The following is a 24,146-nucleotide window of genomic DNA, read 5'->3' as shown; positions in this document are numbered from 1 at the left end:
GTAAAGTGAAAAGCCTTACTACCATACTCCAAACATAATCGAACCTCTTCTTCCCTATACAGCCATTTCCTCTGACTCCCCCTAGACTTTGAATCACAAGTGTCAATGATGGGACAGTGGGAAGCTTTCTTTCTATCTGTTCCATTTACCAGGTGATGGTAGATTTTGGGTATTGTTGGCAACAACTTTTACTTCAGAAAGCTGGAAGGATAGAGCCACATATAAGCCTTGCCCATGTTTCCAATAGTCTCCAGAACTTATCTTCATAGATCTCCACCTATGCTGGCTATTTGTTTGTATCTTACAGGTTCTTTCTCCCTTTTAAAAATCCCCCGCCACCTCATCCAGCATTATAGCAGTGACCCCACCATAGCATGACTATATTTTCTGGCCCAAGTGGGTGAGAGCTGTCTACTGGGGCAGGATGCAACCTTGAAGCCCAACCTGTCTCACCAATTGCATACAATCCAAGAAAACCAGGTCTGGGCTAAAGTGGTCACAGAAAAGGGTTGAGACTGTCAGCCCAAAGAGTACAACCAAGAAGTGGAGAATTTAGTTCATCTGGGATTTGTTCGATACTGAAAAGAATGTCTGTCCACCGTTTTTGTCAAAGATTGCAATAGACTATTATCAGTCAGGGAATTTTATCTTCCACGTTTCAGTGAAGGGAAAGAACAATATGTTCACAGCTTTAGCTTTCTATCATGGACATCATTTGCCAAAGCAGGAAATACAAGCAGTGTGAAGAATGTGCAAGGTCAGTCAAGACAAAATACCGTATTTACTCATGTAAAGGTAAGATCTTTTAGACTATTTTTTTAAGATTAAATTTATAGGGTCGACTATCACATGGATATTTCTTTTGAGGGGCTGAAATTCAAGCTACACTCCAAACTACTGTATCATTAGCAGAAGCCCAATTGATCTCGAAACAAATTTTAATAAAACAATAAATTATGGTAATTACCAGATAAAGACAATATACACAAAATGAATTAGTAAGCTTTCATTTATACATACAAAAAGTGAAGTAGAAATAGAATATGGCTTTAAATTACAATTACATGGTACATCTTAAATTAAACATGTCAAATACAAAAGTTTATTAAAGTCCTGTAAAATCACACTGTTTAACATCTTCATCACTGAATAAAGTTTCATAATCATCAGGGTGAATTATATCATCATATAGATCCTCTTCATCTCACTGTCCGTAGTTAGAGGCAGCACATCATCCACTTCTTCTTCTTCATCTATGTCATCCTATAGATAATCGTCCTCTGCATCATTCAATGCATTTGAAATTGCACATTTCTTGAATGACTTGAAAATAGTATCAGCTTTAATTTCCTTCCTTGAATCAATGATCCATTCATACATCAGTGGCAGTGATGGAGCCTGCATACTGCTTCCTTTCCTGTATGCTTTTTCTCCATCACACATCCAGTTATTTGACTTCATTCTAATCATAACCTTAAATGGCTTAATGATATCAGTATCTGTTGGTTGCAAAACATTTGTACGCCTGCCAGGAATTACAACTATGTTAATGTTTTGTTATCAGCAACAATCTTCACAAGATATGATATAAACTTGTCCAAGACAAACAAACTCTTTTCCTTGCGTATCCACCAGGTTGTAAATTCCAAGCTTCCTTTATTCATATTCTACATTCACCTTCATTCACCCAACCTTGTGGATGCATATGGACAACAATTCCTTTTGGAAATTTCTCCTTGGCAAAGTTTTTCTTTTAAAAACAGCTTTCAGTTTTAACTTAGTGCCATCGGCCATGCAAAGAAAAACTAAAGTAAACCTTCTTTTCTTAAGGCCAGTGGGTTTCACCATTTTTTTTTTCTCCTTTGTGGTTCACAGTTTGATTTTCCAGCATGTTGAGAGTAATAGGCATTGCGTCCATGTTTTCAGTGCATCAGAACTTGTAGGCTTCTGTCTGCTTACGTTTTATTACAAACTGGTGAAACTGTAATATCTTATCTTCTAGTGCAGCAGGCAGCTTTTGTGCAATCTTAGTTCTCTGATGAAGTGCTAAGTCATGCTTTCTCATGAACTTTGTACAGCATCCAGCACTTGCCTTAAAATCCAAAACTCCATCCTTCTTTGATTCATTTTGTGCATCGATTCAGATGGCTTCATGACTAACACATTTTCCATTTTGACGATTTTCAAGTCCTCACTCAGCAAATTTTTTTCTCCAATTGTGGCCACTTGCTAGGTTTACTTTTGTTGGCACACCTTCGTTTTGGCATTGGCTGAAGTTGGTTCCATATCCTTCTCCAGGCTCTCACAAATTTCTCTGAAACTCCGAATTCTCTTGCTGCTACAGTTATTTGTCTTCTCTGCATCTTCAATAACCTTCAGTTTAGACGCTGCTGTACTTTTTTGTATTTTCTGGAGGGCATTTTTACACAAAATAATGAAGAAATTTCAAAACCTCAACTAAATATATGACAGTGTTCCACAAGTACAACAGGGGAACTGAGCTCAGCTGAGCTGCACTCAAAGGGAGGTTGTCACCTGGTTCTGACCTATCTGTCTTATACTCTTGCGCCGAATTGGTGTGAATTGTACATCAAAACACAATAGCACGAAAGAAAAGTTCACTTCCTCACCGTACCATTTATGTGCAGGATGATAACTTGACTCACAAATGTTGATCTGTTATCTGAAGAACTCGGGTCAACTTTTGCAGGAGATATATGGAAAATTCCAGATTTCTTTGGTCAAAAATAGGGGGTCGACTTTTACATGAGATCGACTTTTACTAGAGCATATATGGTATACAAATTAATTGGATTAAAGAATAATTCTAAATTCTTTGGAAAACAGGAAGTGAACATCAGATTTCTGCTACTTTCACCACTGAAACTGCACAGTTGGACAGGTAGCAACTTTACCCTGAAGCCAGCTGTAAGGCATGTAACCTACAGCAACTTGTATTCTTTCATCAAGTAGTGTTGTCAATTGTGATAGCAATCATTTCAGGGTTCAATGCTTCAAAATCAGCCTCAATGAGATTAGATTAGACTTACAGTGTGGAAACAGGCCCTTCAGCCCAACAAGTCCACACCGACCCGCCGAAGCGCAACCCACCCATACCTCTACATTTACCCCCTACCTAACACTACGGGCAATTTAGCTTGGCCAATTCACCTGACCAGCACATCTTTGTGACTGTGGGAGGAAACCGGAGCACCCGGAGGAAACCCACGCAGACACGGGGAGAACGTGCAAACTCCACACAGTCAGTCGCCTGAGTCGGGAATTGAACCCGGGTCTACAGGCGCTGTGAGGCAGCAGTGCTAACCACTGTGCCACCGTGCCGCCAATGGTTATGCTTTCAGTCAATGCCCATTCGTGTGCTAGGTTAACTGAATCCTCATTACATGTGGAGACTGAATCCTGACCCACTTGATTAAATCTAATTTTTAAGAAACCTCTTCGCTTGGTGCCAATAACAAATCCTTAACTTTAACAACAGCTGATTGCATCATGCACATACTCAACTCTGTGATGCAGTCAAAGCTCTACATGCACAGTCAGCCATTTGCAAGCAACACTCTTCAATGCAACATTATCTTGCCAGAGCAAAATATTCCGTACATTTTTATTTTATTTATGGCTGTACCTGCTCCTATTCCTGTAATTTCCTTTGGGGTTGTAAACTGACCCTGATCGCTCTATTCTTCCATCACTGGCCTCTTGCATTCCTGTCTTTCTTCATCCTGCTACTTAGCGCTATGCCTTTAGCGACTTGTGCACCCAATAGAGGATTCTCCTCCTGAATTCTTCCCTTTCCACTTTCCTCTTCATCTTTTAAGGCATTTCTCTGATCACGGTTAAGCTATTGCCAAATAGCGGATTTTTTCCATACGATGAAGTGTTCATAGATATTTTCTTGGTTAAAAACATCGAAGAGTAAACGTTGTTGTTATATCCATTTTGCCTCCACTAAAACATCTACACCTCTGTAGTGCACAGGTTTGTGGGAGAAGAAGTACATACTACAGTTTTATGTAAAGACAACATGTATTTGGAAAATAATCCTTAAGGTGCAGAACTTTTCTTGTACACAGATAATCCAATGATTTTGTTCATAAACTAAAGCAGGTAGATACAAGTTGAAACATTGGTAAATCTCAAATTCCCTCTTCTCTTGTACATCCTCGACAGCAATTCTGCACCCATTGTGGTTTTTTTTTCTGAGAGTCATAATCATAGAGATTTACAACAGAGGAACAGAGCTTTCGGTCCAACTCGTCCATGTCGACAGAATATCCTAAACTAATCTAGTTCCATTTGCCAGCACATGGCTCATATCTCTTTAAACCATTCCTATTCATATATCCATCCAGATGCCTTTTAAAGGCTGTAATTGTACCAGCCTCCACCACTTCCTCTGGCAGCTCATAATTACATAGCAACTTGACAATGCACTTCGCACTCCTACTTCTATTAAATCAGAAGTTCCAAAACAGCAAACATAATTCTGGCAGGCACTAATGAGTACAACCAGGGCACCTTAATGTGGATCAAATAAAAGTTCAAACTGCAGTCACCAATAACAAAATTGAAGGCTGCAAAATTATAGTTGTATGTTTTGCATACAACTATTGTGTTAGTAACTTATAACTACAGTCATACAAAATTATTGCAATTACTTGAAAAACCTCATGTTATCAGCACTGTAAACGTGTAAGTTGTTTTGAATTACTGATCAGGGCTAGTTTTTTACTTTGTATATTTATGAAAAAATTATGCAAACAGTTCTGCAGCATTGAAATGACTTCTTTTTTATATAATCAAACATCAATTAGGAAATACTCACAGTAAATATTAATGATGGCAAGGGAGTAAAACGTGTTGGGTGAATCATAGACAGAAGGCTGGGCAAGTGACCTTCTCGCGATCCCACAAAAAATAATCTGCAATAAGTAAAAGGAACTATTAAACTTAAAAAAAAGCTATTAAAGGGAAAGCAAACATTTACTGATATTAATCCTGGAAAATGCCATTTGCATTCTCTTTTTGTACCTCCCACCTGTCATCCATCTTGGTTAGATTCCATGCTTAACTATCTAGTGATAGCCATTGTTAATGATTTTGCTTCGTGTTGCGCAGATATCTCTGACGTGTCCCAAGGATCTATCCTTAGCCCTTGTTACTTACCACTTACATGTACCCTCAAAAGCACTGCATGAATTTACAATTTCATTTTCCATGTACACATTGACAGTATCTCATCATCACCTTTATCAACTGACTCTTGCGCTCTTTCTACATTGTCAAACTGCTTGTGCTACCTCCTGTACTGAAAGAACAAACTTATCCTCCAAACAAATTCCTGTAAGACTAAAGCCATTGTCCTCTGATATTGCCAAAAGCAACATTTCATAACTGTTGACTCCACTTTTCTTGTTGTTGTGGTTCTGTTCGCCGAACTGGGAATTTGTGTTCAGATGTTTCGTCCCCTGTCTAGGTGACATCCTCAGTGCTTGGGAGCCTCCTGTGAAGCGCTTCTGTGATGTTTCCTCCGGCATTTATAGTGGTTAATACCGCTCTAAATGCCGGAGGAAACATCACAGAAGTGCTTCACAGGAGGCTTCCAAGCACTGAGGATGTCACCTAATTAGGGGACAAAACGTCTGCAACACAAGTTCCCAGCTCGGTGAACAGAACCACAACAACAAGCACCCGAGCTACAAATCTTCTCACAAACTTTGTCCACTTTTCTCTCTAGCAATTGCCTGAAGCTGAACCAAATGACTCACAATCTTGGCATCAAATTTGGCCCAAACTGGGCTGCCAAGCACATTTCCATAAAATCAACAGGATTGTCTACTTCTGCTTTTTAACATTATTTGACTCTGCTATTATTTTAGCTCATCTGTTCTGCTGAAATCCCTATTCAGCTTTTTCAACCCCTGGACTTGCCGGTTCCAATACATTGCTGGCCAGCCTTAAATCCATGAACTTGTAGTCAAACCTGCTACACCATCCTATCCAATATTATTTTGTGTGTGTTTGGTAATTTGGTTACCGATGACACATCTCAGTTTGAATCTTGCTTTTGCACCCAAACCCAACCCACATTTCCTATCTTTAGAATCTCCACTGAACCCACATTCCTCTGAGATAATGTCTAACTCTGGCCGCTTGAACAGCCTAAATTTTAGGACCCCGGCCAATAGTGGACATATCTTTCATTACAAAAGTTCTGAACTTCTATTTCCAAAATTCTCGTCCATTCTCTCTCATATTCGTCCTTAAGATCTCATTAAAACCACAGGCCTTTTACAAAACTTCTGGTTATCTACACTGATCGCTCATTGAATGACATGGTGCCAAACTTTGATAAAATATATTTCTGTGAAGCACTTTGGGATTTCTTGGGGGATCCAATACAAACCATGTTCAGATTTACATCATTGGCATTTTCTAAAACCATACTAAAACACAATGCATGATGGGAAGATTCTTGTCATGTCTTTGGGGTTCTCAACTGCCAGCCTAGAGAACTGTAAAGACATCTCCAATGCTATTCTTCAGGAAGGCCTGCCAAACCACAAGTCTACCAGGCAGTGCAAGGCCATAGCTGTAGCCTCCCTGGAATGTGTTCTCTCTGGGCACAAGTTTTATCTACTGGGACCAATCAGGGGCCAGCAGTTTTTGAGTTCAGCAACGCCATGCTGGTGGGGACAACTGCTGGTAAGACAAGCTCCAAAGTCCCAGGATCACAGAGTACCTAGGCCACAAAAATGCTAGGGCTACAGGCTTGTACAGTGGGGATCTTGGGGCTTGAATCGGGTTGGTTTTCAGCAGCACACCCATCACCACTGCCCCTGAATATCCCAAAGCTCAATTTCTTGATCAGGCAGTGAGTGCCTTTGATCGAGAGAAACCACACTGCACTCCCCTACTCCAGAGCAAGGCTGGATGCACAGTTTTAGTGGACACAGTTGTAAAGGCCTTTAAATGGTCATTCATTGGCTAGTTATCAGCGTCTAGGAATGGTAGTGCAGAATTGCCAATCATGGGCTTTCCACCTGGAATTTAATTATGCAGAAAGCAGAAAGGGGCAAGTTGTAAGAATGCCACTACTGCACCTAGTTAAGTGCCCTTCCCATCTGCAAATCTGCCATCAGCAAGTGCAGAAGATACCATTCCATGTGTCAGCAGTATTTGAAAAATGTCACTTGACTTTTAAGTTTATCAATACATTATTGGTTAGTATCTATGCAGATTTCCGGGTCATATATTTACTGGTTAAGTTTTCAATTTGGCGCAATAAACAAAGAAACTGAACTGAATTTCCCAACTCTCTCAGTCATCTGCAGGAGATATTTCTCATAAAAGACCTTGTTCTAAGCTCACAGTTTAATGTAATTTTGAAGGAGTACCATATTGCTGGAAGAGCATCTTTCTGATAAAATGTAAAATGAGGTACATGTGCATGCAAAAAGATAATCCTATGGTACCGTTTCAAAAAGAGAGAGAATGCCTACCTATGTTCTGGCCAGAAGGACATATTTTCACTCTTAGCAAAGCAAAACAAATACACCACTGGTCATCCTTTGCAACTGATGTTCAAAAAGCATGCTATATACAAATATCTACAAAACAGTGACTACCATGTAAGGTTTTATGAAGATCCTGCAGGTACAATGAGGCATTACACAAATGCATGCGCTTTCTTTCTGAGTGAAGGTGATTTTCTTTTTAAGATCATACCATCACGAAATAATTATTTTGTAATTTTGCTATTGCTGAGATGAAATGAGGAATGACACGATTTTAAAAATTCAATGATAAATTTCAAACATCTGTATACAGAAATAGTCCACTCTTTCATGAACATAGTTGGGGCAGCACAGTGGTTCAGTAGTTAGAACTGCTGATTCACAGCACTAGGACTTAGGTTCAATTCCAGCCTCAGGTTGACCCTCTGTGTAGAATTTGCACATTCTCCCTGTGTCTGTGTGGGTTTGCTCTGGTTTCCTCCCACAGTCCAAAGATGTGCAGGTTATGGTGGATTGGCCATGCTAAATTACCATAGTGTCCAGAGATGTGTAGATGGGAAATGCAGGGTTATAGCATGGGGGGTGAGTCTGGGTGGGATGATCTTCAGAGTTGGTGTGAACTTAATATGCCAAATGGCTTATTTCCATACTGCAGAGTTTCCACACTGCTATGTTAAAGACAGCCTTATTTTGAGAAATACTCAAAAGTAGAGGAAGCTTTTTTAAAACATATGTAGGAATAATATACCAAAGTAATGAATCTGCGTGGACACATCTTACAAGATAATGTTTGCAGATCTAAGTACGGTTTTTATTTAGCCACAATCACAACAGGTTGGACGGACTGCTTGCCACAAGTTATCTTCTTACAGGAGAGGTAAAGAGGGTCATGTAATAAGAAAAAACAGTAATAGGGTGGACGCAATACAATTTGGCTTCCTTTTTAGTAGCTATTCCAAATGGATTATAGTACAGCTACCTCCACACTTAAATGCATCTTGATGTTATAATCAGTCTAGTCAAAAGCTTGTGCGTGGGCTGTTAATACAATGTTCATTGCATTTCGTGGTAAGCAGGCAGTGGGCATTAATTGGAGTTGCACTTGAAAACATTTACGAAGACACTTACTACACAAACAAACAGTGGTCTGTGTGCGTTAGGAGCCTAAAACATCAAGTACTGTTGCTTGAGGAATGTGAAGGCACAAATTAAGAGAAGGAATGTGCATCAGTATGACACATTATCAAATCCTCAGAATGTCTTAGAAATTCCTTCACAGTAAGTGGAGGAAAAATTTATTATTTTTGAAATGCATCGGTTTGATATATAGGAAAATCCAGCAGCCAATTTGTTTCAGGATAGGTGGGCCAAATGGTTTCCTTCTGTGCTGTAACAACTGTGTGAACAGAAAATGAATGACTTTTATTTTCATGGTGGTGTTTGAAGGAAGCACATTGGCCTGGGCAAATAAAAGTTGACATTTTTATGTGCAGCTAAGCCAACAGGCAACTCTGATTAATATCTCATCCAATGCACTTCAAACATGCAGAGCTCCATGAGTAATACACTCAAGTGTGTGCCTAAATTGTGTGTTGGACTGGGAATTGGACCCACAAACTTTTGACTCAGAATGCTATCAGCAGTACTGATTCAGTGATTTGAACAGTTAATTATGCAACTGCCATGTCTACAGAAAAGCAAACTACTTTGAAAGTATAATCAATTAACACTTTGTCTGAGATTTCTTTCAAGGCATGTTCAATACCAGAAGAGAGCCAGAGTGGGATCAGTGCCAGAGAGCCAGTGGGGATGGAAAATGCAAAAGAGTCGTCAATGGAATGACAGAGGCAAAACTGGCCCCAGGAAGTAGGCAAGAATTTCTGCAAAGGGTTAATCAAGGTAACTTTCTAGAACCAGAGGACAGGGAAAAGTATTATCCTTGTGCCCAGCTTCAAACAAAAAGTGTTCAAATGGACCTTCACTGCCAACCTAGCGACAGCCTCTGCTGCTCTCCTGAAGACAGTAATAACAATTGCAAAAATGAGACCCTGTGACCTTCCTTCCATGTTTACATGCAATGAGAAGCTCTAGGATCTTGCAGTTTGTTTTGCTCCAACCCATTCATGTAACAATATGTAATGAGGCTAAAATAGTTAAAAAGGACTTACGACTGTACATGTTCATTAGTTGTAATAACCACAAAATAAAATAATATTTTAATCAGTTTACCTAGATGAAGTGAAGAGTGATCCATTGACAGAACCAAAACAAGAGAGTCCTACAAATACAGGGACAATCCAGGCCATCACTCCCAAGTGGATATTACCAAATTCCTTCATGACAAGAAAAAAATAGTTTTAAAATAGAGATCAAATACAATGGCTTTAATCTGAGTTGTAAATATTTCAGCATAAAGTGCCAATGCAAAAAGAGATTAATTTATATTTTGTGTACCTGCAGAATCAAAATGTTTTCAGCTATACTTAGTTTTGAATGTTGGTTTATTTAAGCAACAGAATCCTATGGATATTGCAAATGAGGGAACAGTAAGAATAATGTAACTGAATAGCTGACAGAAAGAACCTGCCCTGCGTGCTTCGAACAACATTCTTTGAATTTTAGGATTTTGACCAAGTGACTGTGAAGGAATGTCAATATAAATCCAAGTCAGGCTGACATGTGGCTTTCAGCGCAACCTGTAGCTAGTGTCCCCATGCATCTGCTACTCTTGTTCTTTAATGTGGTCAAACTTGAGGGTTTGGATGGGCTGTCGAAGGAGACTCGGTGTCTTATTTCAAGAATGATAGCGGGAAACAACTGATTTACCTGAGCCCTTCCCAAGTGATGTGGCTATAGGAAATGAACCTTCTTTACATCAGAATCTTGAAAGCAAATGTCAGGTACTTGAAAGAAACTCAGTTTTGAAGTCACGTGCCCTAATGAATGCTTCCTATCTGTAAATTACACAATCCAATAAACTATGGGAAAACCATTCTTGTTGAGAACATGTACAGGTTGTGTGCAGGTGATAAACATGCTGATTTTTATACAAGTGCAAAGTACGTAAAAGTACACTTGAAAAACAGATACACATTCAAGTCCTAAACTTCCAAGGTTTGAAACCTCATCAAAGATAATTACGTTGCAACCACTATCAGAGCACTCACTCCAATGTGGATTATCAAATTCAGATAAAAGAAAGAAAGATAAAAGTTCACATTGGGCAATATATGAATATCCATCATTACTTCAAGGCTTATATTTCATGGCTATACAATGCTGATGAAAATATGAAAATTTGCAGAAGCAGCAAGAATAACATTCTTATAGCTAAATACTTGTAGCAAGAAATGAAAAAACTATATATGAAAATATATCTCTGACTTGAATCCTGTTTAGAAATAATGCATTGCCTTGTTACACTCATTTGTAACAACTTACCACTGCAACAGCTTCTGTGTTTAGCATTAACTCAGGAGACAGGGTAGTAAAATATGCCATATTGGTCAATACGTAAACAATTGTTACTATGGGCATGGAGATGATAATAGCACGAGGTAAATTCCTGAGGAACAAAAAAATGAAAATCATTTTGATCTTTTCAAAGCATACATAGTGTATTTATAATTTTAACAGCATAGTTGTGAAGCAGAGGCATAAGTTACTTCAATATCAATACATTATGGCAAATCACTGCACAAGACAGAGGCCCAATGCTTTAACATTCAAAAATTATATTAATAAGCAGCAGACAGACAGAAACACCAAGTACAGTGTTGAGCTCTTTGTTGAATAAGTGTTGTTCTATTTAAGCTTTGAGGTAACTGCCTTTTATTAAAAAGCTGCAAAATCAATGATCATTTTTGTCATTATGTTTATTCCATCTATTTGCAGGCTAAGTAGGCTAAAAATCAATTAACAGGGTGAGGTACAATGAGAACCTTTATAGAATCAGAGTGTGAAAGTAGGCCATTTGGCCCTTCACGTCCATCCTGACCCTCCCTTCCAGATCCAGCACCTCCAACTCTAATCCTGCATTTCCCACGGCTAATTCACCTAGCCTGAACATCCCTGAACTCTATGGGAAATTTAGCATGGCCAATCCAACTAACCTGCACATCGTTGATCTGTGGGAGGAAACCAGAGAAGCAGGATGAAAAACATATAGACACGGGGAAAGTGTGCAAATGCCGCACAGACAGACAATCACCCTAGGCTGCAATCAGATTCAGGTCCCTGGCAGTGCCGCCCAATGATTTTATAGTGTCAGATTTCCAAGGTCAATTAAATCAAAGTTGTACTTGGCTTTTTAAAGTAAGGAAACTGTATATAAACAAGGAAGTTGTATTAAACCTAAACATCTTGGTTTATGACTCACCTGGAGCATTGTCTGCAATATTAGACATATTGTAAAAACAATCACAAAATCTTGCCAAGTGCATCAAACAAGTTTAACTGATTAATAGCAGAAATTAGGCACTCATGTTACATGAGGAACTATTGAGAAACTGAGATTGTTCTATTAAGTATAAGAGAAATGCACAACCATTCGTTTTCATGGAGGACTGTTAACTAGAATAACCAAACTTCATAGGAACCTCTAAAAACAACTGGAAAGATATTTCATGATAACATTTTTAACATTTATGGGAAAAGACTGGGTTTGATTAGCTCATTGAAAGAACTGGGAGAGGCATGATGGTCCAAATGATTTCATTCTGTATTTTAAGTGTTTGATTTTTCAATGCAAGTTCTCAGACAGACACTCTGGTTTACTCTTAACCAAACCCACCCATTGAGGAATTGCAATTCCACTTATATTTCCAATCCTGAATTCATTTTAATTCAATACCTCTTTTAATATCAGAGTTCCATTGGTTTCCTGCCTATTGATTTAGGTTAAAATTGTCTCCACTTAAGAAGTCTACAAACTTAGCTCACCTACTTAAATGAGGCCACACAATCTTCATGTTCACAACAAGGACATGCTTTAAGAAATCAAAAAATATTCTTTCCAGCTAATTTCACCTGACCTGCACATCTTTGGATTGTGGGAGGAAACCAGAGCACCCAGAGGAAACCCACGCAGACACGGGGAGAATGTGCAAACTCCATACAGACAGTTCCCTGAGGCGTCAATCAAACCCAGATCCCTGGTGCGGTGAGGCAGCAGTGCTAACCATTGTGCTACTCTGCCGCCCAGATTTGCTTTCTGATTTGCTTTCTGTAAAATGCTGACATTGTGGACTATAAAACCTGCTTGGCACTTCCTTGAGAATGCATCAATATAATTGGCTGCTTCATGTGGCTGGATGACATCAATGTTGCTGATGCTAGAATGAAAATAATTTCAGGAAAGTGAACGCCAGAACATGAAAATCACTGGATGTATAGGGGCAACCTTCTTTGAGTCTGTGGCGATATTGTTTCACTGCTGACTACAAATTCCAGGAAAATGGTACCTAGATCCTAAGCTAGTTTCTAAATTAATTATGAGCTTTATAAGGGATGTAATTAAGTTTGGTGCCAGTCAATTTGTTCAAAAGATCAATCTTCTCAAGGACTAGGTATGGTTTAGGTCCAAGGAGAAAGTGAGGTCTGCAGATGCTGGAGATCAGAGCTGAAAATGTGTTGCTGGAAAAGCGCAGCATGTCAGGCAGCATCCAAGGAACAGGAAATTCGACGTTTCGGGCATAAGCCCTTCATTCCTGATGAAGGCCTTATGCCGGAAACGTCGAATTTCCTGTTACATGGTTAGGTCCAATCTTTGCTTGAAAACCTGGAGCGCTAATGTTTCCAATACTACAAATAACTGATAAATACAGGCCACACTCGTGAGGTGCCAACTTATTGCCATTCATTTTTTGGTCTTGTATATGAATCAATCAGGGCCTGAATTCAAAATTTGAGAGAACTGAGAACTGTAATTATAATATGATTATCTGGACTCCAAACTCAAGACAGCCAAAAATACCACTGCAACATCCAAATAAAATGAAGAACTGCAGATGCTGGAAATCTCAAACAAAAACAGAAATTACTGGAGAAACTCAGCAGGTCTGGCAGCATTTGTAAAGAGAAGGCAAAATTAATGTTGAGTCCAGTAACCCTTCTTTAGACGATGCTGTCAGATATGTTGGGTTTCTCCAATAACTTTGGTTTTTGTTCCCATTGCTACATGGTTCTTCAGACTCAAAATATTAAAGCTGGGATCAGTTACATATTGTCAGTTCAGAGGTTAATTCTGTTTCATTTCTGCTCATGATTTGACTCAGTCCTTCTTGACAGGACTATGAAACAACTGTCTCACATTAATCGCAGAATAAGGGACAAACCATTTAGAATTGAACTAGGAGGAATTTCTTTATTCAGAGTGGAAACCTTTGCTCCAGACAGCTGTGGAGATTCATTCATTGACTATGTTTAGCAATCAAAGGATACAGGCCTGAATTATTTTAATTGACAGGATGTGGGCATCACTGGCAAGGCAACTGTCCATCCCAAGTTTCCCAGAGGGCAGTTAAGAGTCAAATTGCCATGGGCCTGAAGTCACATTAGGCCAGACCAGGTAAAGATGGCATTTTCCTATCCTAGAGGACACTAAGTGAATGATCTATACTTGTTCCTATTTCTTATGTTCAGTACATGTTGTTCTACTATAATGCGTATTTCCTCCATGTGAATTCACTGTAATGCAATTGAAGAATTGGGGACGCCATTTGCAAAGTACAAACTTTAAAACAAGTGTTGGCTGTAACATTATTATATCAGCAACACATTAAGCACTGTTTCTAAAGGGCAATGTTTCTGTAACATAGGGTTGCAGAAGAATGCAATCATCGCACTAAAATGCAGTCAGTTCTTCTATAAAGTCCTGCAAATTGACTACCTGGCAACATGTACCTCTTCAGCTTCATCTAAGATCTAATGCAGCTGAAGGTGTACTAGATATTAACTCAAAAATGTTGCTGTACTCACTTAAAAGGCTCAATCATTTCTTCTGTGACAAAATTCAAGTAATTCCTATGAATGAAAGAAATGTTGCATTAAAATCCAATAAAATATAATGCTGACAAATCAAAGTTATTGCATAACATGGTAGATTTTATAACTTTACAGTCCCAATGCTACTCAAAATGCATCTTCCAAAACTCCAACCAGGTTTTTAAATTTAACACTGTATTTAGAGATTATCTGAGCTGGGCTTCCTGAAAACTGCCATTGGAAGCAAGATGAGAACACAATGACAGTTGAGGGAGAAGATTACTGCTATTGAAAATACTGCAATCAAACACTCAGTACTCAGCTGTTTTTTTTAAACCTAATAGTAAAAATGATTTTGTTCATGTTACTATTGCTAAGAGTTTCCTCTCCAGAACAGGGAGGTTTTCTGAATCGTATCAGATGGGTGAAACCTTTGCTGCTGTATATCAACTGACAGATAACAAGGAGCATGCTCAATAGCAGCAGCCTGCTATTGACAGAACTGCAGCGAAACATGAGCCAGTAGAACAACAGAGGGACGCAGCTCACAGGAGGCAATATGCTTGGCATAGGATGTACTAGCTGAGGCTGTTTCCTTAATATGTCAGAGTAACAATGTTTTAGGAGGCTCAGGGTGTTATGTGAGATGGTAGCAGCCATTTATATTCTTCAAAACTTTGCTCCCAACTGGACATGCTTTACCTCTGACAATCAAAGCAAGCACTTCCACAGCTTCTTTGCCTCTAGATGAAGACAGGGTTTTATCAGAGACACTTCTAGGATATTCCTATTGATGGCCCACAGATACAAATGTTGGTCTGGGAACTGTGTGAAGTTTGTCTGTAATGACACCAGTCAGAATGAATGTTCAGATATGCATCATTAATTGACTGACGTGCAGGGGATCATTAATTTGCACTCACATTGCAATCAATGAATTTGCAATTCAGCCAGAAGAACTATTTTATAAAAGTCTGGTCATAAAATGTAGGCTGTTCTGGCCATACCTAGCTTTTTTGCCCATCCCCAAATTGTCATTCAGAAAGTGGTGGCCAACTGCCTTCATACACTGCTGCATATGTAAGGTATAGGTGCTCTCACAGTGCTATTTGGAGGAGATTTCCAGGATTTTAACCCAGTGATAGCAAAGGAATAATGATAACAGCTCCCTGTCAGGGAGGTGTATGGCTTTGTAACTTGTACTTGTAAATTTGCAAAGGTTTCCACTCAGTCAGTCAATGTCTTAATGGTGTTTAATCACAAAAATAGATTTCTGTGATAATGCATAATATTCCAGGGGAGTTGCCATGCTGCTTATCATGTGGTGATACACTCCTTAAATATTTTAAAGTTGAAACAGACTTAAGGTGTAGTTGTGAGGTCACTTCAAATTTAGCATATGACACACATTACTGACCAATAAAGAATGACTATGCTACAATTGAATGCAAGACGTAGTTCAGGTGAATGATGTATCTGGAGCTACCCTTCCATTTGTAGCAGTCAGTATCTGCAGAATAGTTACGGTGTGCTATCCTCTGAGTAATAATGAGCATATACTGCACAGGAATAAAGTTTAATCCTCAGATTATCAGCAAGTAAATTTTGAGAAAATGAAGAATAGCAGGAATTAGGTGAAGAAGACAATGCAACACCAGGGATTGTCTGCATTCAAGTTCAGCTGGTTACCAAGTGCAATGCACATCCTTCCTTCAATCCCATCCCTAGCATCAATGACACAGTGATCTTGCAAACAATCAACCACACCTTGTAAATCCCCTCCCTCATTGTTCTCCATCAATGCACATCTTTCCATTTGTTCCAATAGCTATTTACTTGCACTGACGTCTTCAGAAATCAAGCAGGATACAATCCCATATGTCTGTAATGTTAAGGTTTGTTGAGTCATCTTAAGTGAATTGGCCAGCAACATCATACCATTTGCTTTTGCTTTAGTCCTTAATTGTGTCTACTCATTTGTCTATCTTTGTGTGAGTGGGGGAGCTAGAATCAAAGAAGATTGGGTTTATATGACAGACATTAATTAGATTACCTGGTTGCTAACTTCGCTCTGCTAAAGCTACTGTATTATTAATAATTTGTGAAATCTTTTATGTAAGCTATAGATATGGCATCTGATGTCAATTATTGACAAAGTCTGGTACTGGCATTTCAAAAGGTCTGGTTAGAAACGATTGGAACAATTTTGAAGCTCATTAAGTATTTTAGATTAGATTACTTACAGTGTGGAAACAGGCCCTTCGGCCCCACAAGTCCACACCGACCCGCCGAAGCGCAACCCACCCATACCCCTACCCCTACCCCTAACCTAACACTATGGGCAATTTAGCATGGCCAATTCACCTGACCCGCACATCTTTGGACTGTGGGAGGAAACCGGGGCACCCGGAGGAAACCCACGCAGACACGGGGAGAACGTGCAAACTCCACACAGTCAGTCGCCTGAGGTGGGAATTGAACCCAGGTCCCTGGCGCTGTGAGGCAGCAGTGCTAACCACTGTGCCACCGTGCCGCCCATTTACTTTTACATACTTTTACTATGTTGCAAAGGCAACATGGGGATAGGGAGGCTGATTTAACGAGGCGCTCTCTTCCTCTGTTTGAACACTTTTCATGTTGATTGGATGTTTCAAAGAGCATTAAAGCCAACTCTGTGAAATCCAGCCACTTTTATAGCAAAGAAGGTGGTTAACTAGTACTCAGCAATCTCCCAGCATGATAATGACCAGTCAATCAGCTTTTAGTGATGCTGTCTGCGAGTAAATACGGCCAGGATACCAGGGATAGTTTCTCTGCTCTTCTTCAAAATAGTGCCATGGGATGTTTCACATCCATCCACACAGGCAGACTGGGCCTCAGTTTATAGTCTCACCTAACAATGATGAGATTTCCAACAATATATTGCTCCCTTTGTACTGCAATCAGCTTTCAGCTTGATTTTTGTGTTAAAGTCTGGAGTAAGACTTGAATCCATAGCCTTGTGATTTATAGTAGTAAATTAGTGATGTAAAGACGTGCATAGACAGAGAAGGACTTATAAGAATGTAGGAAGATTGTGACAGTTAAGTTTTGACCAGAGGATGTGGCAATGCACACGGCGGAATGTAGCAGCTGTTCCCACTTCTGCTGAGCTAATAAAAGGTCATTAAAGCACCGCCTTTGAATCAGGAATATGGCACACTGTTACTGCTGATGATCTGTTATATTTTCGTAACACTTTCAATTCCAAACTCCAACTTTGGAATGGATTTTCAAATACTGAAGTTGAGATTGCAACAGATGGATTCACAACGCGCTTAAAAATATGCAAATCCAAACCCAGAAGTGACATGCTAATAAGTGACTGTATTAAAATGACACTAAAGGATGCAGCAAACTTATTTCCAAATTTTTCATACAACACTGGAACTAATGAATGGTCATCAACGGAAACACGAACTTCCTACGTGTTTCTTCATAAATGTTGCTGAGTATTTTTTTAAAACATTTCCTGCTTTTATTTTAGGTTTCTGTTATCAAACTGAAATTCTGTTTTGAAATTAGATTACTTACAGTGTGGAAACTGACCCTTCAGCCTATGGGAGTCCACACCGACCCACCAAAGCACAACCCACCCAGACCCATTTCTCTACATTCACCCCTGCCCATAACACAACGGGCAATTTAGCATGGCCAATTCATCTAACCTGCACATTTTTGGACTGTGGGAGGAAACTGGAGCACCTGGAAGAAACTCACGCAGACACGGAGAGAACGTGCAAACTCCACACACTCAGTCGCCTGAGGCGGGAATTGAACCCGGGTCTCTGGCGCTGTGAGTTTTTTATTCTTACCTTTCCTGCCAAGTTCCTTCATATATAATACACCACCATAATTTAGATATATATTATTATATTATTATATTTTTATTTTTATATATATTACTATTCCTTCACCTTTGCTGAATCAGTGGCTAGAATCTTGCTGTTTTCAAACTTAGTCCAAAAACAGCAGAGTTTACTGGGGGGGAAACAAAGATAAACAAGCCAAGCAGATCTTTTAGAAATTACGCAGCTGACTGGCTGTAGAGGGTTTTCTGGCTGAATTGGGATCTGGGACAAGGAAGCAAAGGACTGACCAATTAAAAACCAAGCTCCCATGGCAGGTCTCTGGGACCAGGGAGCATTAATGCGCAAAGTTGTTGTTTGTGGGTAAAGGGAGCATTGGTGGGTCACAAGGAGAGTGCCTCAGGGCAGGGGCTGCGTGAGGTAAGTGACCAGTCCAGCTCCTTGACCATGAACAGCTTAGTGCAGATCAAGAGACTCCCACCATAAACTGACATCCTTCCAACACTGGTTTACCAATGGGGGAGACTCACTATTTTTTGTCTTGCCTTCAGCTGCAATAAGGGATTATTCAGCAGTGATTAATTTACAAATTAATTAATTAACTGGCAACAGGGTAGCAAAGTTGAGCTTGGGTCTTCCCCTCGAGAATTTGATTCCAGTTAGGGAAGGAAGTTGCTGGGATTGTAGACTTTGACACCTGCCTAGTTAAATTCACATCCCACTTCTAAACCCACTTCCTCCAATCCTAGATGATTTCTTACAGTGATTTAGATTCTATGTCTAACATCAATGCAGAGCTATCAAGATACAAAATGCTGCTGGAGAAGGGAAAGTTCCTTAGAGGGATGAGCAATGTAGGTGACCTTGCAAAAACCACAAATGTCCCAATATTGAATAATTCTCACAAATAAAGAGCTTTCAAAACCAGGGGTACACATCAGACCAGAAACATGAGCAAGACTTGTTGGATTTTGGAAGAAATCTTCAGTCAGACCCACTGATTTCTCTGCCTGAACTCATGACTATATGTACTCCCAGCTTATGAAACTGCATACCACAGCTTATTAAATGTACCCATACAATACAGGCTGAAACTTAGTGAAATAGAGATTTTAAGCTGATAAGATGGTTAAGTTTAATAAAAAAAAACCCAAAGAAATAACCACCAGACCAAAATCATGTGAATATTTTCAAAGATTGAATGATTTTTAAAAATTCTATGCTTTCTCTCTCCAAAAGCAAGACTAACTTTTCTTCATATCTACCTATTATGTTTCAATTCCTCTTTCAGTACTTTTACAAAAGATGTCTTTTGTATGGACAATACATCCATCCTAGGACAAGTCAAACAAAGACATGCACAAGAATTCCTATAAGCATGGCATTCCAACCGGAACTCTATCAACAAACACATCGAGTTAGACTCCATCTACCACCCATTGAGAAAAGGAAGGAGTGACTTCACCACAGGAAATGACATCACCAACCCAAAGAAACCCAAACATGTAAATGGAAAGCAGGAATTTTCAGCATTGCTTCGCATGAGGTCCACTGAAGATGTTACCTAGTAAAGTAACGAAATGTCTAGAAATGAACCTTTCAGCTCAGCAAGCAAATCTACATCCAAAACCTCAACTTGAGGTACAAATCTTCTCAAAACTCACTTTTCTTAAAAAAAACATTTTTGCCATTGAAAATTATGATTTTCCAATAGTTAAACCCTTTGAGGAGACTAAACAACTGTTAGGAAATGTTGAGGTTTACTTATAATCTCAGTGTAGTAACACTTGCTAATGGCTTGATCAGCTCTTTTAGGAGCAAAACACTATTTGAATTAAAGGGTTATGTAAGTTATTCCAAGACTAATTACATCTCACTTCAAATAGAAGCACGACTCACCAGCCGCCATATGCAAAGAGGCCACTATATACTGCCAAGACTGCTTTTCCCACATTTGTGGTTGTCCCCTCAAAGGCCCGGTCGGATTTCAAGTATGGAGTTTCTCCTGTATGGAAAAAAAAGCAATGCCTACGATTAGTTTTGAACTACGTCATCAATAAGACATTAAGCTACTTAGGAAATAATACATGTATTGTTAGTCACATGGATTTTTAAAACATTAACTCAATTCATGAAGGCAGTTCATCCACCATCTTCTCAAGGGCAGTAAAAGACGGGCAATAAATACAGGCCCAGAATACACACCCACATCCCATGTGTGAACAAGTGAACTGTACACATCTACTAAATTAGCAGAAGAAGAATTTGATGGTTGGAAACTAAGCATCTGTATGTCAGTAGTGCACAGAGAAACTTAACAATTTGTGGGCGGCACGGTGGCACAGCGGTTAGCACTGCTGCCTCACAGCTGATTCCCGCCTCAGGCGACTGACTGTATGGAGTTTGCATATTCTCCCCATGTCTGCGTGGGTTTCCTCCGGGTACTCCGGTTTCTTCCCACAGTCCAAAAATGTGCAGGTTAGGTGAATTGGCCATGCTAAATTGCCTGTAGTGTTAGGTGTAGGGGAATGGGTCTGGGTGGGTTGCGCTTCGGCTTGTCAGTGTGGACTTGTTGGGCCAAAGGGCCTGTTTCCACACTGTAAGTAATCTAATCTAATCTAATTGTAAAAGCCTACAAGGGTGATTTAACTCCCCAAATGTGTGCTTTGTCCCTGAGAAGTTCCCTGACAGAAGTCAGCCTATACAGTCAGGAGTGAAGCAATCTAAAGCAGACCACAAGCTCAGGGCAAGATAGCAATTGATGGGGTGAGGTTTGGGAAATGGGGGCAGCAATTGTACTCTTTATGGGCAAAAGAAAAGGTTGTATAAGTATTTGCTTTTCCTTAAGGCTGCCTTTGCTTCAAGTCAACTGCTAAAAACCTACCTTTTTTTGGTTTTTTTGTCTTACCATCCTCTTATAGGACTTGGAACCATTTCTTTTTGATAACTGCTCCTATTTACTATGTTAAAGATACTTTATGAATACAAGTTACTATTAAGTTATCAAACACTTTTGAGGTGCAATGGGCTGGATTCCTTCCCCTTTGTCACATCTCTGTAAAACTCAGAACTGGGCAGGTAGAAGTAGGGTTCAGACTTTTACAGATTGAACATCTGACCCAAACCCAACCCACCTGTTTTTGGGTACCAGCAGCAGTACTGAATTATTTTACATTTAAAAACTATGATCAAGGTCACTGCAATGTTCCAATGTGAAAAAGAACAATCTTACAATTGAATATTTCAATAAATCTGAACAATAAATCTGTTGGGTATTTCAGCAGACTTTGCCACCATAACTATAGGCAACAATTGACCTTCCTACTTATTGCTTGGGAGCAGATCCCAATAGCATTTGAAAGACAGCATGGCAAAGATTATAGAGTAATGCACACATCTTGAAATCTGAAATGATTTAGACTTACACTTCCATTCTTTGCTATTCAATGTGTCAAAGAAGCAATCAGAGGCAACGTTCTCTTGATTTGTTTTTGGTGAAACATTCATATAATGGAGAGGAAATGGAAGACTTAACACCGCAATATGATGCTATGCAAAGTGATGGTCCTTCACGCTTACAAGTTAAGCTGGATACCTCACACCCGATTTTTCAGAACCCCAGGAACCAGTCACAATGTTGATTTTCTCTCTTGTATTGTTTAGCCAATGAGTGAAGCAAATGGGTTAAAGTACGAGAGGATCAGCAAACTTCAGTATTAAATAAACAGCCTATAATGCTATCCAGCTAACCTTCAGGCCTGCGAAAAATGTCAACTTTCGTAACGGGGTTGGGTGGACTGGTTCAGGATTTTTGTGTTTGAAATGGAGTATACAGCAACACTGCTACCAACAAAGCTGGATAACAAACATACCTTCCAGGCATCTCCACACTTGGGCAGCTAACTGGAGACTGTCCAGAGTAGTCATGACACAGACTCCACCAATTAAGTCTTAAGTTGGTAACTGAGTTCCAAGGTTAACCATATTAAAAAGTGAGGCAAGGGAGCACTTGGAAAATTGAGCATTCACCATGTTGTTAACCGGACAAGGATAGTAAATCATTTCCAGGATGACATCTGCCCACACCTCTCCCCCCACGATCCCAGCCATCCTCAGCTGGTAGCAAGAAATGTCAACATTCCACAGCCAGCCCCCATATTAATGCCAAACTGCAGGATCATTCTGATCATCTTATAGCACCCTTAACGTCATGCTGCCAAGTACTAGATCAACCCCAACTCCCATGCTGCAAGAGCTGAACACTAACATAGTTATTCACTAAAGACAAGTTCTACCAAACTCTGGGCCTCCTTAGTTTTGTTCAAACCCATAAACTCCCATTCTGGGATTCTAAATTCTTGGTACTTACCTTTCTTTTAAGATTTTGTCCCTCTGAAAACTGATAAAAATTAAACACACGGATGAAGGATGATCTGATCTAGGTTATCAATGTCTGAGAAGGTCAGCAAGAACAGAACACTAATTTAATATTTCGCAACTTGGGTTTTTAGCACACTGAAAGTCCTGCCAAAATCTCTTGAGCAGCAGGGATGTTTCAAATGACATTAACAAACAATACAACCACTAGCTTAATACAAGTTAATCAATTTAAAAGATAAAAATGTCATAACTTTTTTTAAGAACTACACATTGAATTAACTGAAGAATGAGTACTGAGGCAGGCTTAATCCATCACTAGTTTCAGAGATATAAATTGCCGTCCTTAGCAGGGTTTTATAATTTCCTCTCCTTGTTCCTTCCAAAATGTTCTTTAGTTCCCATCCCCTAAATGTACAAATTGATATCACAAGAAGCTTTGCTATCTGTTTGTGACTCATCAAAATAACAATTAATGTCTGAATCCCAATGGTGAAATGCTGTGCGTGTTACTTATTTTACATTTAAGCTTCAGAATAGGAGTTGTAAAATTGGCTTCTGTATCATTGCTGATGGCCTATTTTAAAACACTTATCTGTAGTGAACAGCTGAATATGCATCACCAAAGAAGTCTTTCTCATGTGAAGGACTTGCTGTAATGGGCTTCAATCGGGAATAGAGCAATATATTTCTTTCCGCAGTTCACTTTGGCAGTGGAGTATAAAAACAATACCTTGTTAATGTGAACCAATGCACCCAAGAGAACCAGGATCAAAAGCACTTGATTTGAAAAGAACAACCTGGCTTCTAGAAATAAGCTACGAAAGAAAGAAAACCAAGTTGTGCAAAAGCAAAACAAAAAAAAAAGCTGCGATGCTTAAAAAGCACTGAAGTCCTGGAGATAATATTAGTCCAGAGGTGATTTTAACTGAAATTCCTCCAATCCTCAAATGTCAATTCATTTTCTAACTTTTTTTGAAGAACAATTACTATTGTCCCTTCAGGTGATTGTTTTTAAAAGGTGTTGATATTAACATTTAAATGTGGCACATCATTGAGATGGACATAGAATTGTATCATGTATACAATTGGGTGGCACGGTGGCACAGTGGTTAGCACTGCTGCCTCACAGCACCAGAGACCCGGGTTCAATTCCCGCCTCAGGCGACTGACTGTGTGGAGTTTGCACGTTCTCCCTGTGTCTGCGTGGGTTTCCACTGGGTGCTCCGATTTCCTCCCACAGTCCAAAGATGTGTGGGTCAGGTGAATTGGCCATGCTAAATTGCCCGTAGTGTTAGGTAAAGGGTAAATGTAGGGGTACGGGTGGGTTGTGCTTCGGCGGGTTGATGTGGACTTGTTGGGCCAAAGGGCCTGTTTCCACACTGTAAGTAATCTAATC

At 39.5% G+C, this 24,146-nt stretch overlaps 1 protein-coding gene across 1 annotated transcript in view; it reads right to left on the bottom strand.

The window, feature by feature from the left end:
• The window catches only part of slc7a5 (solute carrier family 7 member 5), an 88,737-nt gene that overhangs the window by 15,477 nt on the left and 49,114 nt on the right, over positions 1-24,146 (bottom strand). The window contains exons 3-7 of the mRNA XM_060838061.1: positions 20,270-20,375; positions 14,517-14,561; positions 10,980-11,103; positions 9,768-9,871; positions 4,847-4,943 (exon numbers count right to left, since the gene is read on the bottom strand). Of these exons, the coding sequence (XP_060694044.1) occupies positions 4,847-4,943; positions 9,768-9,871; positions 10,980-11,103; positions 14,517-14,561; positions 20,270-20,375 (476 nt within the window). The remainder of the gene's footprint in view (positions 1-4,846; positions 4,944-9,767; positions 9,872-10,979; positions 11,104-14,516; positions 14,562-20,269; positions 20,376-24,146) is intronic.

Source organism: Hemiscyllium ocellatum, chromosome 17 (assembly GCF_020745735.1).
Source record: "Hemiscyllium ocellatum isolate sHemOce1 chromosome 17, sHemOce1.pat.X.cur, whole genome shotgun sequence".
Taxonomy (NCBI): domain Eukaryota; kingdom Metazoa; phylum Chordata; class Chondrichthyes; order Orectolobiformes; family Hemiscylliidae; genus Hemiscyllium; species Hemiscyllium ocellatum.
The sequence above is the reverse complement of the archived record's forward strand: the minus strand, read 5'-3'. Positions and strand labels throughout refer to the sequence as shown.